Raw genomic sequence first — 13982 nt, 5'->3', positions numbered from 1 at the left:
TTACAGTTTAAGAAATGAGCAAAACATTTTCTTTTGTGATTTTAACGAGTTACTTTGTATATTTGTCATCATGTTATAATTCATAAATAACAAAGAATGACTCTTTAAATGTAAAGAACCAATAACGTTGAACGAAAATTGGAAAATACAAGAAAGTCCACACATAAAAAAGAAGTCGAGAGAAGTACATACTTTCCCCAGGTTAAGAAACACATCCTCACTAATTTTTTTATCGATCATAAGGAAAAACTTAGAAAATCTAACAGTACTGCTCAAATTCAAAACAAACAATCTGAACAGGGTTTCAAATAAATTGCCTAACATGTATATTGAAATTAAAAGATATGATAAAGAAATCTCTAAAAAGGAAATTAAGGTAATGGTCATCCAGTGTAGATATGAACACCAATAGCGATGAGGAAGATGGTGAGGAGGCCGAAGAAGATGATGGTGTGGACGAGGATCGATATCCCGCTCGTATGCATGTTCCCAAACTCCACCACCCTGCCCTTCCCCGGCAGTTGGAACAGCAGCCCCGGACTCAGCAGCACGAACAGCACCACCGCTATCACCACGGGCCCCCAATCCGCCATTCTTCACGATATCTGAGATGATCTTCCTGCTGTTTTTTTACTTGTTTGTGTCTAAGTGGAGACCGTCACAAAGAGTTCACCTGTGTGGTATAAAAGGGAAGAAGAAGAAGAGAATCAAAGAGTGTTAGTAACTGAGCAACGGAAGAAAGGAATCAATGTTGAAAAGGAGGAGCATCAGTGTTGATTGTGGATCAAGAAATCTTCTGCCACCTCCTTATATATACATATGAAAATGTTTAATAAGAGCCCTACTTTTTATTATAACTTGTTTATTGTTTATCATCGTATTTGGATTAGAATGGTCGGTGCCTTGTGGAGGATGCTAATTAGACGCATGGAAAATCAGCAACGTCATGAGAGAAACCCTTTAAACAGCTGTTATTTAATGATCATTCTGCTTACCCCTTTTTAATCTTGATGGACGATGACAGCATATTCAATTCAAGTTTAATATGTTTTGCAACGGACCATTGTGACCCATGCGTCCATACTATATATGAACATATATCTAAGTCTTATATGTTCAAAACCAACAGCTCTGTTTGACGGAACTCCGTTTTGATTACACTTTTAATTGGTTCCGCAAAATGTAATAAAACCAATTGCATTTTCACCACAGGGGTTTAATTTAGAAAAATACCAACAAAATGAACAAAAGAAGTCATAAAACCTATTTTTGTGAAACGTTTGCTACAAGCGATGAAACTTAAGGCTATTATAAAACAATTGAGACCCGCTCGTTTTAATTAAAACCACATTGATTTTCAGCTTGTATTCCTTAGTTCAGATTAATTCTTTCTATCCAAATAAGTAAAAAGTTCTACTTCGGCCCTCAGCATTCACATTGACTTTATATTCTTCTTACTAAACATCCGTTGTGTTGCTATATATACTTGCAGTTGATGGAAGTATCAGCTGGCCGGTTGCAGTATTACATGGACCACATCCACTATTTCGTTTAAGGCTGCTTTATTCATGACCTCAATGAGAAAGATTTTTCGGTTTGTCTACGTTATATGTTATTATACAAGTGAAGGATATTTAATAAAAAAAAATTTCCTCAACTTACATAATAACATATGGTGTACCGTCTTATGTTCTGGCATTGAAAAATCTCTTTAGTGAGAGAGAGCTAAGTCAATCAGAAATAAAAGTATGAAACAGGCACATCGAAATTAAAACTTCAACCGTCCAATATTTTACAATTGAAAAACATTAGAGAGACCACATTTAAACCATCTATCTAATAGAGGTGAGACTTACTTGTATTGTGAACCCCTACTTCATTAGAGAAATGATTTAAATGTAGTATCCCTAATATCACCCGTTACCATTATTTTAATTTCACAACCAAAAACACAACAAAAATAATACAAACCAACAACAATTAAATTATAATCAAACCCAAACTTATTATTACTAGATGATCCGACAACATTGTAATCGAAGGTTACAAATGAAGCAACAATAATATTGATGAAACAAAAGTTGATCACATATTGTTCACTAATGGTGTCCCTTTTTACCTCAATCAGTAACGCAGGAGGTGGAGCAACACAAGAGTTTTAGTTAACCGAGATAAAAATGGACCTTGATGGCCAACAAGAAGACGCAAATGAGACCAAAGTAGAGGAGGGAGTGAACCATGATGGCTGCACCACTTGTGTGGAAGCTGCCAAACTCCACACAGCCATGGCGGCCGGGCAGCTGGAACAGTAAGCCCGGAGATAACAAAACGAACAGCACCACCGCCACGCAAACCGGGCCCCAGTCCAACATCCTTAAGCTCACTGTATTTGTACTACTGATTTAGAGTTCTCGCAAAGATCATTTGCATGCGGAATAAGGAATCGAGGAAGTAATCGGTTGGTAATAATAATAGTGATGCTCCAGTGAGAGTTATGGTAGGACTGGATTTGGGGTTGTATATATATATCGAGAAGACTTTGATGGGAAGGAAACACTGACTGACTGACTGAGTGAAACACGATAAAGGGAGAGAAGAGAGTTTGTGGGGCGGAGGGTTGGGGAAACAAGTCACTTGGATTCACTCCCGCCGTCCCATTAAGATCTCTCTCTGTGTTTTTGCTTGCATGTGACAACGAATAAGAGCCAGAGGTTGCTTGTTAGGCTTCTTTCTCATTAATTTAGGGTAATGCTAATAAGACTAAATTTAGATACAAAATTTGCAAACTAATTAAATAATATGTCACTAATAGAAATAAGCGCATTTATTAACGCTTAAATAATAATCAAATCATTAACTTCTATGTCATTTAGTTTACAATATTTAGTTTTTAATTTTAGTCTCCAGGGTAATGCTACGGAGACTAAATTTGCAAATTAAATGATGAGTCACCAATATGAATAAACAAGTTTATCAACGCTTAAGTAATAAACCAATCATCAACTTCCATGTCCTTTAGTTTTCAAAATTTTGTTTACAAATTTTGTTTCCCTAGCATTACCCTAACATTAATCTTCATGATGGCCCATCACAAATACTTATGTATATATTTTGTCCACCAACTAATTTCATTAAAAATAAAACACACCAATAAAAAGTGAGACAAGTCTGAAAACAATCCACAACACTAAAGTAAAAGTGCAGCTCATTACAGAAGTAAAATAAGAAAATAAGCCCCAAAAGTGAGCTCATAACATTGCCTAAGTCGAAAACCCTAGATTGGGAAATGAGAACCAGTCTCCTCCACCAAAATAGTCACACCACCATCGCCAAGCTGCCGACACCAGAAAGGTAGGAAGAAGAGCTAACAAACCGAAAGGATGAACAGAAAATAAGGATGGACAAGCCACTTGCTCTAAAAAGTGCTCCCATAATCCTACAAAATGGTGCAAATTGCACTTTAGCAGCTACTGAAACCCAAAGCACGGCTCCAACCGAAGTCCATGGAGGAGGAATTCAAGGAGCTAAAAAGCCGAACCAGGTGGGCAATAGCTCGCAGCTAAGAACAACAATTTGGAAAGAAAAAGGCATGGAACTTTGATTTGTGACAAGGTTTGTCAACAATTGAGACAAAACTCAAGGAAATTGAGGCAAAACTCAAAAAAACTGAGACAAGTTCAGAGCAAAACTACCAGAAATCAAGGGCCAAAGAAAAATAAAAGGAAGAAGATGGAGGTTAAGGAAAAAGAAGAATGGGATTAGAAGGAGATTGGGTTGCCATCGACTCCACCCAAGAGAAAGGGCCCGCTGCTGAATGTAAAATTGGATTTGGGAGATCTTGACTTTGGGAGAGAGGGAGTGGCGCTAGGGTCTTGACTTTACACACACACATACGTGTGTGTGTAGCGATATTAGAGGAGGGACTTGAGACATGGAGTGCCGCATTGTCATATGAATTTCTAGTCATTTACATCACAAATAAGTAATAAATCAGAGATTTTAAATTCGATTCCCGTATATGATAATTTTAATATCTATTTGCTTAACCTAGCTACTTTCCCTCCTTAGAGTAGAGTGACAACACAAAACCACGGCTACAAAATGTACTACGGCCTGAAAAATATTAAAATATATACTAATTAAGCTTGCTAATTAGTTTATTGTGAAGTGTAGAGTAGAGTTAGTTGTTTTAAATAGTCGATTATACTATGGCCTCCTATTTCATTTCCCCTCCTAAGAAAACAAAATATAACACAAAACCACGGCTACAATCAAAACTAAAATGATCAACATTAAAGGCTGAAAGAGAAGTCCGTCACAATCCGTTATCGCGCACACAAAATAATTGCAGAGTAACCAACAAAAGGCAATCCATATGTTGTGAAATTTGCGTTTCTAAAGATGAGCTTGAAGAGTCACTTAGAACTACAGTTTAATGATATTTTTCTCACTTGCAAAAAGTTTTGTATTTGAATATGATGAATGAAGAGTTTAGATCTAAAATATATGGTTGTGTGATAAAAGGATGCGGTTGAAGAGCATATTCATTAATGAAATAGGAAAATGGCGAACGTCACGAATGATTGTACCAAATATGCCAACAAATAGTATATAAACCCATTGTGCCGAATGAGATCTACACTAAATTCACCTACTTTAAGAGGAATTCGAATACGGAATCTTAACTGTCATTCGTTTGTGTTTATTATGTAATTTATGCATTAATTACACAAAACTATCTAAATATGAGTCACACCACAATTTCATACTTCATATTTTAAACATTGTAATGTCATACCTCACTTTACGAATTTGTTTCACAATCATAACTCTGTCAACTTTTTTTTATTAAATTTTTTATTAAATGTTGACGTATCAAACATGTGGCTACTTCTTGCCCAACTAGAATTCCAAACTGACTTTATTAACCACGTGGGCCATCCCATTGATTGACAAGTAGAATTAAGAACAAATTTAAAAAGAAATCTGAAAAATAAAAAAAATAAAAAAAATAAAAAAATAAAAATTAAGGGCCCTTTTGGTATCCTAGCCAAAAACTTTGATTGTTCCTAAAAATAATTTTCAAATAACATCACTTAAAAACTGTTTTCTTTTAAATCTCAAAATTTCAAAAATCTGTTTGGTTGAGTTTTTAAAAATAATTTTTTTTAGTTTGAATTCAAACTAAGGAAAACTAATGAAAAGAGATTGAAAACTTTAATCAAAAGGACAAAAATGTGTTGTAAATGAATAGTACCGGAAGTGTTTCGTTAAAACTCCCTTAAAACTATCTTGATTAGAAATTGGAGGAAAGAAGAAATAGTTGGCGAGGAGAGAGAAAGGCAGGGAGAGGGCGAGGAGGTGAGGGAGAGAGCAAAAATTACGGTAAGAAGGTGAGGAATGAGAAGAAAGAGAGGGTGATGAGAGAAAGGCTGAGGAGAGAGAGAGAGAAGACAGGGTGTGACGTGGGGAGAGAGGAAAGAAAGGGTTAAGAGAGAAAAAAAAAAGGTTAGGAGATAGCAATAAAAAGATGTTGAGGAGAAAGTAGAAAAAAAACTCTAAAAACTTACTTGTAGTGTTTTTAAGAAATAACTTATTTTTTAAGTTAGTTTCTGAATCCAATTTTTAAAAAGAGTCATACCCAACAAGAATTCAACGTTTAAAACTCAAAAAGTGTTTTTCAGTTAAAAAAGTTAAACTCAAGCAGGATATCAAACAAGCTCTAAAAAATTAAACTTTGGTTGTTTGCACCCCCACCACTGTCTGGAGAACCCGACCCCAATTTCTAGAGAAAATGTTGCCCCCCCCCCCCCCCTCCCCTAGCCAAAAACACCACTATGAGAGTACAGCTTGGCACCCTCATTCTTTTTCTCAATTCTCAAAAGGGTTTTAAAAATCTCTCTCAAAGTTTGGAACTTTGATAGCCTATTTGGTACTCTATTTGAATCCAACTTTTAAAACTTAAAAATAATTTTCAAGTTTTAGGCCTTAAAAACTTGTTTGGTATGACTATTTTCAAAAATTGAACTTAAAACTAACTAAAAAATATAGTCTATTATCTAAAAACATAAAAAGTGAGTTTTAAACTCCACTCCTTTCTTTTTTCTCCCCCCTCCCCCTCTCACTCCAAATCTATCTCTCTCTCTTCTTCTTTCTTTCTCCTTTTTTTTTTTTTTTTTTTTTTACCTTTTTCGTCTCTTCTCCAATCCACTTTCTTCATTTTTTGGTTCTTTCTCTCATTCTTTTTCCTCTTTATCTCCTCAGATCCTCTCTTTTCTTTCTCTTTCCTTTAATCATCTCTTACTTTATTTCCTCCTTTCTTCTCTTTCTCCCTCTCCTACGATCCCCTCTTTTTAGATCTCTTTGTCTAGTTTAATTCGTAAGATTTAAAATGTTAACATAGCAAACCAATCAAGTTTTTAAGTCTTAAAGAAAATTGTTTTCAAGAAATGTTTTGAGAAATGATAAAAAATTTCAAATAGGATATCAAATAGGCCCTGAATTTTTTACAAAATTTGGGATAGTTTAATACCGGTAGATAGGAAATTAGGGATTTGAAAATGGTGACCCTCAAATCTGGAGGTGTAGAGGGGTGCCTGCAATTTCTGCAGCAACCAACTGTCAGTTCTCTACCGCCGAGCAGACTCCGCCAAGCTTTGCTTGTTCAGCAACCAACATGTGCACTTCGCTAACTTGTTCTTCCGAAGCATGTGAGCTTTCAGATCTCTTAATATTGTGTCTCCAAGGTCGTCGTTGTCCGTTGCTCTATCAACAACCTCGTTCTCTGCCAGAAGTGTGAACGGGATGCCCACGATAACAGCTCTGTCTCCCATCTCGTTCTCTACCGGCTTGACCCGACCCGCAACTCCAAAATTGGAATATGGGTTTGCCGTCCATGGATTTGTCCTTGGGATGGGTTTGGGCTGCAGGATCTGATGGTGCCTAATCGTAACCAGAATGAGAAGAGAAGAGGAGGGAGAGAGTTTCTTTTTGTTTAATTAATTTTAATTTTGTGTAGACAAAAAAATAATAATTTATTAATATTTAACTAATTTTTAATTCAGAGAGTGGGCCACACGTTTGTCACATCACCATTTAACAGTTAAATTGACAGAAAATTTTACGAAGGTTTGACATTGCAACAAATTTATAAGATAAGGTATGATATTATAATGTTTAAAATATGAGGTACGAGATTATAGTGCGATCCATAATTAAGATAGTTTTATATAATTTATTCATAAATGTTCTTAATCAGCTGAGTGAGATTCGTTTTTGTTTAGTATGTTTTTCTTATTGCATTGGGAAGACATGGAGCAAATTCATACGGCCAAGTCCAATATTCATCAGTGGAAGTTGGGGTTTATTATTACTGGGCTAATCGCCAAGAGTCCCTTTTTGGGCCTTTCCACGTTTTTAGCCTTTGGATAAGGGATGGTTATGTTTACACCCAAACATTACGTAGCATAATTGAATTCTCCTAAACAGCTTCTCATTTTTGGCGTGTCACAAAAGCTTGTCTGTAAGTGTTTTGAGAATGACAAGACTCAAGGCTTGTCTGTGGGTGTTTTGAGAATGACAAGAGGCTTTTAAGAAAACTATTTTTGGGCTACAAATGTATATGAAGCGGGTACTTCTTGTAATAAATACTTCAAGTGTGTTATTTTAGAAGCACTTCAAATCGAGTTATAAACTTTTTTTTTTTTTTTTTTTCTGTGTGTAATACATCGCTATTTTTAACTAAGAGGGAGGAGAAGTTCAGTTAAACAACACAATGGGCAACCTAATTTGGTATCGAATTCGTCATTCATGAGATTCGAACCTAAAACCTCTCACTTTTAAATAAAAATAAATACCACCAGACCGTAGCATTGAATATCAATCGAGTTTTAAACTTCATCTTAATATTGTTGCATGTATTCCTGTAGCTCTGGGTTGCATCTGTGATTCGGTGGCTGTGGGGATATCGGATCTTGGATATTTCCATCCAAACAAGGAATCTAACGGCACTCGGCACCTGTCCCACGTTTTCTATTTTATTATTATTTAAACAATATTGTGGTCAGCTAAAATTACAGGCTTCAAAATGACCACAATACCCTCCGGGCAGCGTGAACGTTTGGCGCCTCCACCTGCCCGTATTTTCTTCCTCTGCTTCGCGGCCGGTGCAGACCTTAGCACTCATTAGCGTACCGTGAAGCTTCCAACTTTGCATCAATCAATCAATCATTGCCAAATAGCCTATAATCTTGTGCCAGCCCATCGGGACACGACGCTTCCTAGCCACCGGGCGCAGGAGATAATTCGCTCCTGCTTACAGCTGACTTGCAACCCTTTGTCCTCTCTATCGACCCACTCGAAGTCTCTTCATTTTTTTTTCTTTTTTTAAGACCTCCTCGAAGTCTTTGATCGTGCTGTCTCTGTCGGTTATTTTCTACAAGGCCAACGGTACTCTGCTCACCCGAGATCCGGTTCACGACCGAGATTCCGGTCTCTCCGCCTCCAAACTTCGGCTCTCGAATTTGCTCCGTCGACCGCCTCCGGTTCAAATGCCCGCAAGTAAACCGCTTTCTCTGCAGTTAGTCAATTTTTGATTTTTCGGTAGCTGAGCACGATGCAATCAGGTACGTAGGCCACTGAGCTTGTTCGCAAATACCCAGAAACAAAAAACTAAACTACAATTTTTATAATTTTTATCTTATTTTGAGTACGAAAATGCTAGATCATGTAAAAGATTGAAAATTTTCCGATCCCCTTCGTGTTTATTTGGGTTCTAATCAGGGACATTTGGTTCTGCTTGCAGTTTGTTTAAAGTTTTCTTATGCATCAAAATGTGTAATTAAATTAGTGTTAATTAACAAGCATCAAAATTTGAACTTTTTGTTGGTGAATTTCTCCCTGCATGAAGTAATTCCAACGTTATGCGACCGTGATTGATTTATCTTTGATTTGTTAATCTATTTGATAACAATTTTAAGTCTTTCCTGCTGCAAACAACAATTTCATAACAATATCAGTGATCTCAAATTTGTATTTGTCTTGTCAATTGAAAACTGTTTGATATTTTCTATGTCATTTGATGTCTCAGGATATAACATAAATGATCTGTTTCAAGAAGCGCAAACCCGTTGGCTGAAGCCAGCTGAAGTGCTCTTCATATTGCAGAACCATGAAAAGTACAAGATCGCACCCCAACCCCCGCAACAGCCTAGTAGTATGTCTCCTGTTTGCTCTTCTTATTGTATTGTAATGTCATGGCTTATTGGCATTGTTGCTTCCATTAGATTTGGAATCCCATTTATTCTTACGTCTTTTTCTTTTGGATTTTGCGACAGGTGGATCTTTATTCCTTTTTAACAAGAGGATCCTTCGTTTCTTTCGTAGAGACGGGCACAATTGGCGTAAAAAGAAGGATGGGAGAACCGTAGGTGAAGCACATGAGCGACTTAAGGTTCGTTAAAGCAATCTATTCAGTTACATTGAAGCTTTCTTTTGTGAAAAGGTCTGTCCTTATAACACATGACAATTATTTGTTTTCTCGGGTATTTATAAAATGATAAACTTTATCTGTTTGAAATCTTTGGATGGTTCAGCGTTCCGATGGAAATAGTTTTCTAGTCTGCAAAACTTCGTGCTTAATTTTGCTCTGTTTGTATTGTTGCACTAAGCTAATGTTGTTTGTACTACTGAGGCCAGTGTAGTCCTATATTTCAGCTTGAGTAACCAAGTTTTGTATGCATAGGTTGGAAATGTTGAAACGTTAAATTGTTATTACGCACATGGAGAGGACAACCCAAGTTTTCAAAGACGTAGCTATTGGATGCTAGATCCGTGAGTACCCTTGCAATTATTGTTGAGTGCATTTCCCTGAAGAGATATTTCACAAATTAGAATTTCTTTGGCAGGGCATATGAGCATATTGTACTTGTGCATTATAGAGAAACTAATGAGGTGAGTCTTCAGAACCTGATTATAAACCAGGCATATCTCACTACTCCTTTTCACATGAATTCGCTCTCTCTCCCTCTCCTCACCACCCCTTTCCCACCGGGTTGTGTTAATTTTTTATACAATGATGCATTTCAGGGCAATCCGAGTACTGGATCTTTCGTACAATCACCAGTATCTTCTTCCTTTAGCCACAGTCCAAGCTCTAATACTACTCCCACAGTTAGTGATTTACATGAACCTAATCAGAATCTATCCAGTCCAGGTTCACTAGAAGTTAGTTCAGATATAGTCAACAAAAATCGAAGGGGGAACCTAGAAAATTTATATGGAATGGGGGAGTTGGATAGTTCGACTAAGTTTGATGTTAATCAAGCTTTGCGACAGCTTGAAGAGCAGTTAAGCTTAAATGAGGACAGCTTTGAAGGATTTATGGTCGACAATCCAAATGCTTCAGATATCCTGGATTATACTGATATCACCAATAAGGATCAGTTTGCTGCCTTCAATGAACCCAGATATGTTGTGCACGATCAGTTCTACAGTGAACCTGCTCAGATGCAAGGTAATGCAGACTATAGTGGTGAGAACTGTAAAATCATTGACCATGAATTCAGAGATAGAAACAAAGAATCTGCTACTTGGAAAGAGTTTCTGGATCCACGGAAGAATTCATCAGTCCTAAAGTCGGAGGAGAAATCTTTATATACATTGGACAGCAATGTGAGTGTTGCTAAAACCTTTTTTACTGCCCACTGTTATTACACCTTTGCTCGGATGAATTTGTTGATAGCTTTTGGCCACTTTGCTTGTCTTTTATGCATACACTGGTCCCTTTTGTCTAAGATGGCAATGACCTTTTTATGTTAGTTGTACCTTTAAGCTACTGAGCCATCAATTCATTGTTTTTTTCCCAATCGAAACAGGAAAACTCACTGTCTTCCTTGGGGAGTGGACCAACTGCAGTGCAGGAGCATCATCAATGGCTAAATTCCAATGAAAATATTGTTGACAATGGTATGATATCCTTTTCTCGTTATGAAAATCGCTTTTACACTTCATTTAGCACTTATTGAGTATTTTTCAGACTCTAACAACCTTCACATGTAACCAGATTCTTTGCCACTGCCTCTAGAAGTTGACAGATCCAAGCTGTATCCGTATGATTTTGTGTCTGGAACACATCCAGACTATTATACACAGTTATTTGAGCAAGGCCAGATAGGATCTCTTGATTCTGATATCAGTTTGACTGTTGCACAAAATCAAAAGTTCACTATTCGGGAAATATCTCCAGAGTGGGGTTATGCCACTGAAGCTACAAAGGTATGATTGTTCTCGGTTTTATCATACCAGCTAGCAAATACTTTCTACCAGGTGCATCTAATGCTTCAAAACTAAAGTTTGAGTTATAGGCCCAGAACTCGATGACCCATTATCCGAGTTACCAATACAAGTGTCTATGAAAGCCCTTTCAAACACCAAATATCCTCAACTCTATAAACTTAACTTGACATTTTAATCTTACATTTTCCAAAGAAAATAAAGAGTTCGTATACTGTTAATTTGGATTTTAAATGCATCCCATCTAAACAGCCAGTCACTGTGATCTTTGTTTTGTTCAGTTGTTATGGTGCTAAGTTTCCAACAGTGCATAACCCACTAGGTTTCAGTTTTCTATTTTATAACAAAGTTCTAACATCATACATTCTCCTTTGGATATTTTATTTTTTTCAAATTACTTAAAAGCAACTTTGCTAGATGCAGGTCGTCATTATTGGATCTTTTCTGTGTGATCCATCAGAATCTGCATGGACTTGTATGTTTGGTGATGTCGAAGTCCCTGCTCAGATCATTCAGGAAGGTGTAATCCGTTGTGAAGCTCCTCCTCACCTTCCTAGGAAGGTGACTGTCTGCATTACTGCTGGAAATCGGGTGTCTTGCAGTGAAGTCAGGGAATTTGATTATCGAGTTAAGAGCAGTAGCTGTACTCACAATAATTCACCTCCACAAGAAGCTGCTAAGAGTGCTGAAGAGCTGTTATTACTAGTCAGATTTGTTCAGTTGCTCATGGATGATTCATCAATACAGAAAAGGGAAAGTGTCGGATCTGAGTCCCTGAGGAAATTGAAAGCTGACGATGATTCATGGAGTAGTATCATTGAAGCCTTGTTACTCGGCAGTGGAAGTTCATCTAGTACCATATATTGGCTTCTGGAAGAGCTACTGAAAGACAAGTTGGAGCAATGGCTTTCTTCCAGATCCCATGAATTTGACCAGAATGGTTGTTCCTTGTCCAAGAAAGAGCAAGTGATAATACACATGGTTGCTGGTTTGGGGTTTGCATGGGCCTTAAACCCGATACTAAATTGTGGAGTCAATATAAACTTCCGCGACATAAACGGATGGACTGCTCTACATTGGACTGCTCGTTTTGGAAGGTAATGAAACTTTCCTTTTCTCTGAGTATTAGCAAAGGGGTGATGCACATGGGTTGTCATCGGTATTATTAGTTTGGATTTGTTTTTGTTTAAGATTAAGGTTGATTACTAAGCATAACTTTTGGATTTGTCTAATCTCATATAGGCTAGCTCTTGTTGTGGATCGTTGAAACTTTCTTATTCTTAACAGGGAAAAGATGGCTGCCGTACTTTTAGCTTCTGGTGCATCAGCTGGAGCGGTGACAGATCCCCGTTCCCAAGATCCAGTTGGCAAAACTGCGGCATCTATTGCAGCAACCCATGGGCATAAGGGACTTGCAGGTTATCTTTCAGAGCTGTCACTGACTAGCCATCTGTCATCCCTTATGCTGGAAGAAAGTGAGTTTTCCAAAGGTTCAGCTGAGTTTGAAGCAGAATTAACAGTAAACAGCATCTCAAATAGAAGCCTTGAGGGCAGTGAGGATCAGGTGTCACTTAAAAACACCTTGGCTGCAGTCCGGAATGCAGCTCAGGCTGCAGCACGCATACAGTCTGCTTTCCGGGCGCATTCTTTCAGAAAACGGCAACATGAAGAAGCTGGTGTTAGTATAGATGACTATGGTATCAGTTCAGATGACATTCAAGGGCTTTCAGCGTTGTCAAAGCTAACCTTTCGCAATCCGCGTGATTACAATTCAGCTGCAATATCTATTCAAAAGAAATATCGAGGGTATAAAGGCCGAAAAGATTTCCTCACTCTCCGCCAGAAAGTCGTGAAGATACAGGTACCTCACCTTTTGGACTCAGGAATACAATTCATATGCAAAAGAAGTCGTTGCCTTTTTTACCTTTTTCATTTTAACGAAATGCAACACACGCATATAAGTTCAGAATGTTGATGTTTTTCTAGTTAGTAAAATGATTTACATTTTTCTCTTGGCAGGCGTATGTGCGAGGTTATCAGGTGAGGAAGCACTACAAGGTAATTTGCTGGGCTGTTGGAATTTTGGACAAGGTTGTACTTAGGTGGCGAAGGAAAGGAGTTGGTTTGCGTGGCTTTCGGCAGGAGACAAAGTCGAGAGACAGTGAAGATGAAGATATTCTCAAGGTGTTCCGCAAACAGAAAGTCAATGTAGCCGTTGACGAGGCTGTCTCGCGTGTGTTGTCCATGGTCGAGTCTCCAGAGGCACGCCAGCAATATCATCGCATGCTGACACGGCACCATCAAGCTAAGGTAAGAAAACAAGCAACAAATCGTTGGTGAGGGAACATTCCGTGGACTTGAATTTAGCTAATCGCAGAAGAACATATGTTTCGCTTGCAGGCTGAACTAGGAGGCACTAGCCGCGAAGGTGCTGAAGCAGATGCACCAAATTCCGGTGGCGATAACTTGAACGTAGACGACACTGATATGTACCTATTCACATAGAAGCAAGCAGTATCTGATGATTCCAACTTAAGTAACTTTATTTGGTTGATGAAAATCTTACTGATAAATGGTAGACGTTTTATGGGTTCTGACTTCTGAGTTTGTACATGATGATCCCATCTGACCTGGGTTATGTAAAGGGATGTTTGTTTGATGAATCATGAAATATATGTTGTTGATGTAAA

At 37.7% G+C, this 13982-nt stretch overlaps 3 protein-coding genes across 4 annotated transcripts; 1 reads left to right on the top strand and 2 right to left on the bottom strand.

Moving 5' to 3' along the window:
* Nucleotides 1–103: 103 nt before the first annotated feature.
* LOC137732976 (uncharacterized) lies at nt 104–786 on the bottom strand. Its single transcript, XM_068472205.2, has one exon. The coding sequence runs from the start codon at nt 591–593 to the stop codon at nt 384–386; it is 210 nt and encodes a 69-aa protein (XP_068328306.1). The 5' UTR covers nt 594–786; the 3' UTR covers nt 104–383.
* A 1315-nt stretch (nt 787–2101) lies between these two features.
* Nucleotides 2102–2753, bottom strand: LOC137732977 (uncharacterized). Its single transcript, XM_088687277.1, has one exon. The coding sequence runs from the start codon at nt 2370–2372 to the stop codon at nt 2163–2165; it is 210 nt and encodes a 69-aa protein (XP_088543403.1). The 5' UTR covers nt 2373–2753; the 3' UTR covers nt 2102–2162.
* A 5321-nt stretch (nt 2754–8074) lies between these two features.
* Nucleotides 8075–13982, top strand: LOC137731983 (calmodulin-binding transcription activator 4). 2 transcript variants are annotated; one of them, XM_068471256.2, is made up of 12 exons: nt 8075–8624; nt 9089–9214; nt 9336–9451; nt 9743–9831; nt 9906–9951; nt 10087–10671; nt 10875–10965; nt 11063–11274; nt 11716–12389; nt 12580–13153; nt 13312–13602; nt 13693–13982. In XM_068471256.2, exons 1-12 carry the CDS (start codon nt 8615–8617, stop codon nt 13795–13797), a joined length of 2919 nt encoding a protein of 972 aa, XP_068327357.2. In that variant the 5' UTR covers nt 8075–8614; the 3' UTR covers nt 13798–13982. The 2 variants fall into 2 exon arrangements, with proteins under 2 accessions (XP_068327357.2, XP_088543626.1); XM_088687500.1 differs by having other exon boundaries at nt 8077–8624; nt 11710–12389.

This window comes from Pyrus communis, chromosome 16, assembly GCF_041283825.1.
Source record: "Pyrus communis isolate YQ-2024b chromosome 16, ASM4128382v1, whole genome shotgun sequence".
Taxonomy (NCBI): Eukaryota; Viridiplantae; Streptophyta; class Magnoliopsida; order Rosales; family Rosaceae; genus Pyrus; species Pyrus communis.
Note: the sequence above shows the minus strand (reverse complement) of the source record. Positions and strands in the feature narration are given on the sequence as shown.

Excerpts from the sequence above, each read along its gene's own strand:
- LOC137731983 (XM_088687500.1), top strand. Across the intron at positions 9,452-9,742 it reads AAGCACATGAGCGACTTAAG|GTTGGAAATGTTGAAACGTT; the intron begins GTTCGTTAAAGC and ends TTGTATGCATAG. Across the intron at positions 12,390-12,579 it reads TGGACTGCTCGTTTTGGAAG|GGAAAAGATGGCTGCCGTAC; the intron begins GTAATGAAACTT and ends TATTCTTAACAG.
- LOC137732976 (XM_068472205.2), bottom strand. The coding sequence starts at position 593 with ATGGCGGATTGGGGGCCCGTGGTGATAGCGGTGGTGCTGTTCGTGCTG.
- LOC137732977 (XM_088687277.1), bottom strand. The coding sequence starts at position 2,372 with ATGTTGGACTGGGGCCCGGTTTGCGTGGCGGTGGTGCTGTTCGTTTTG.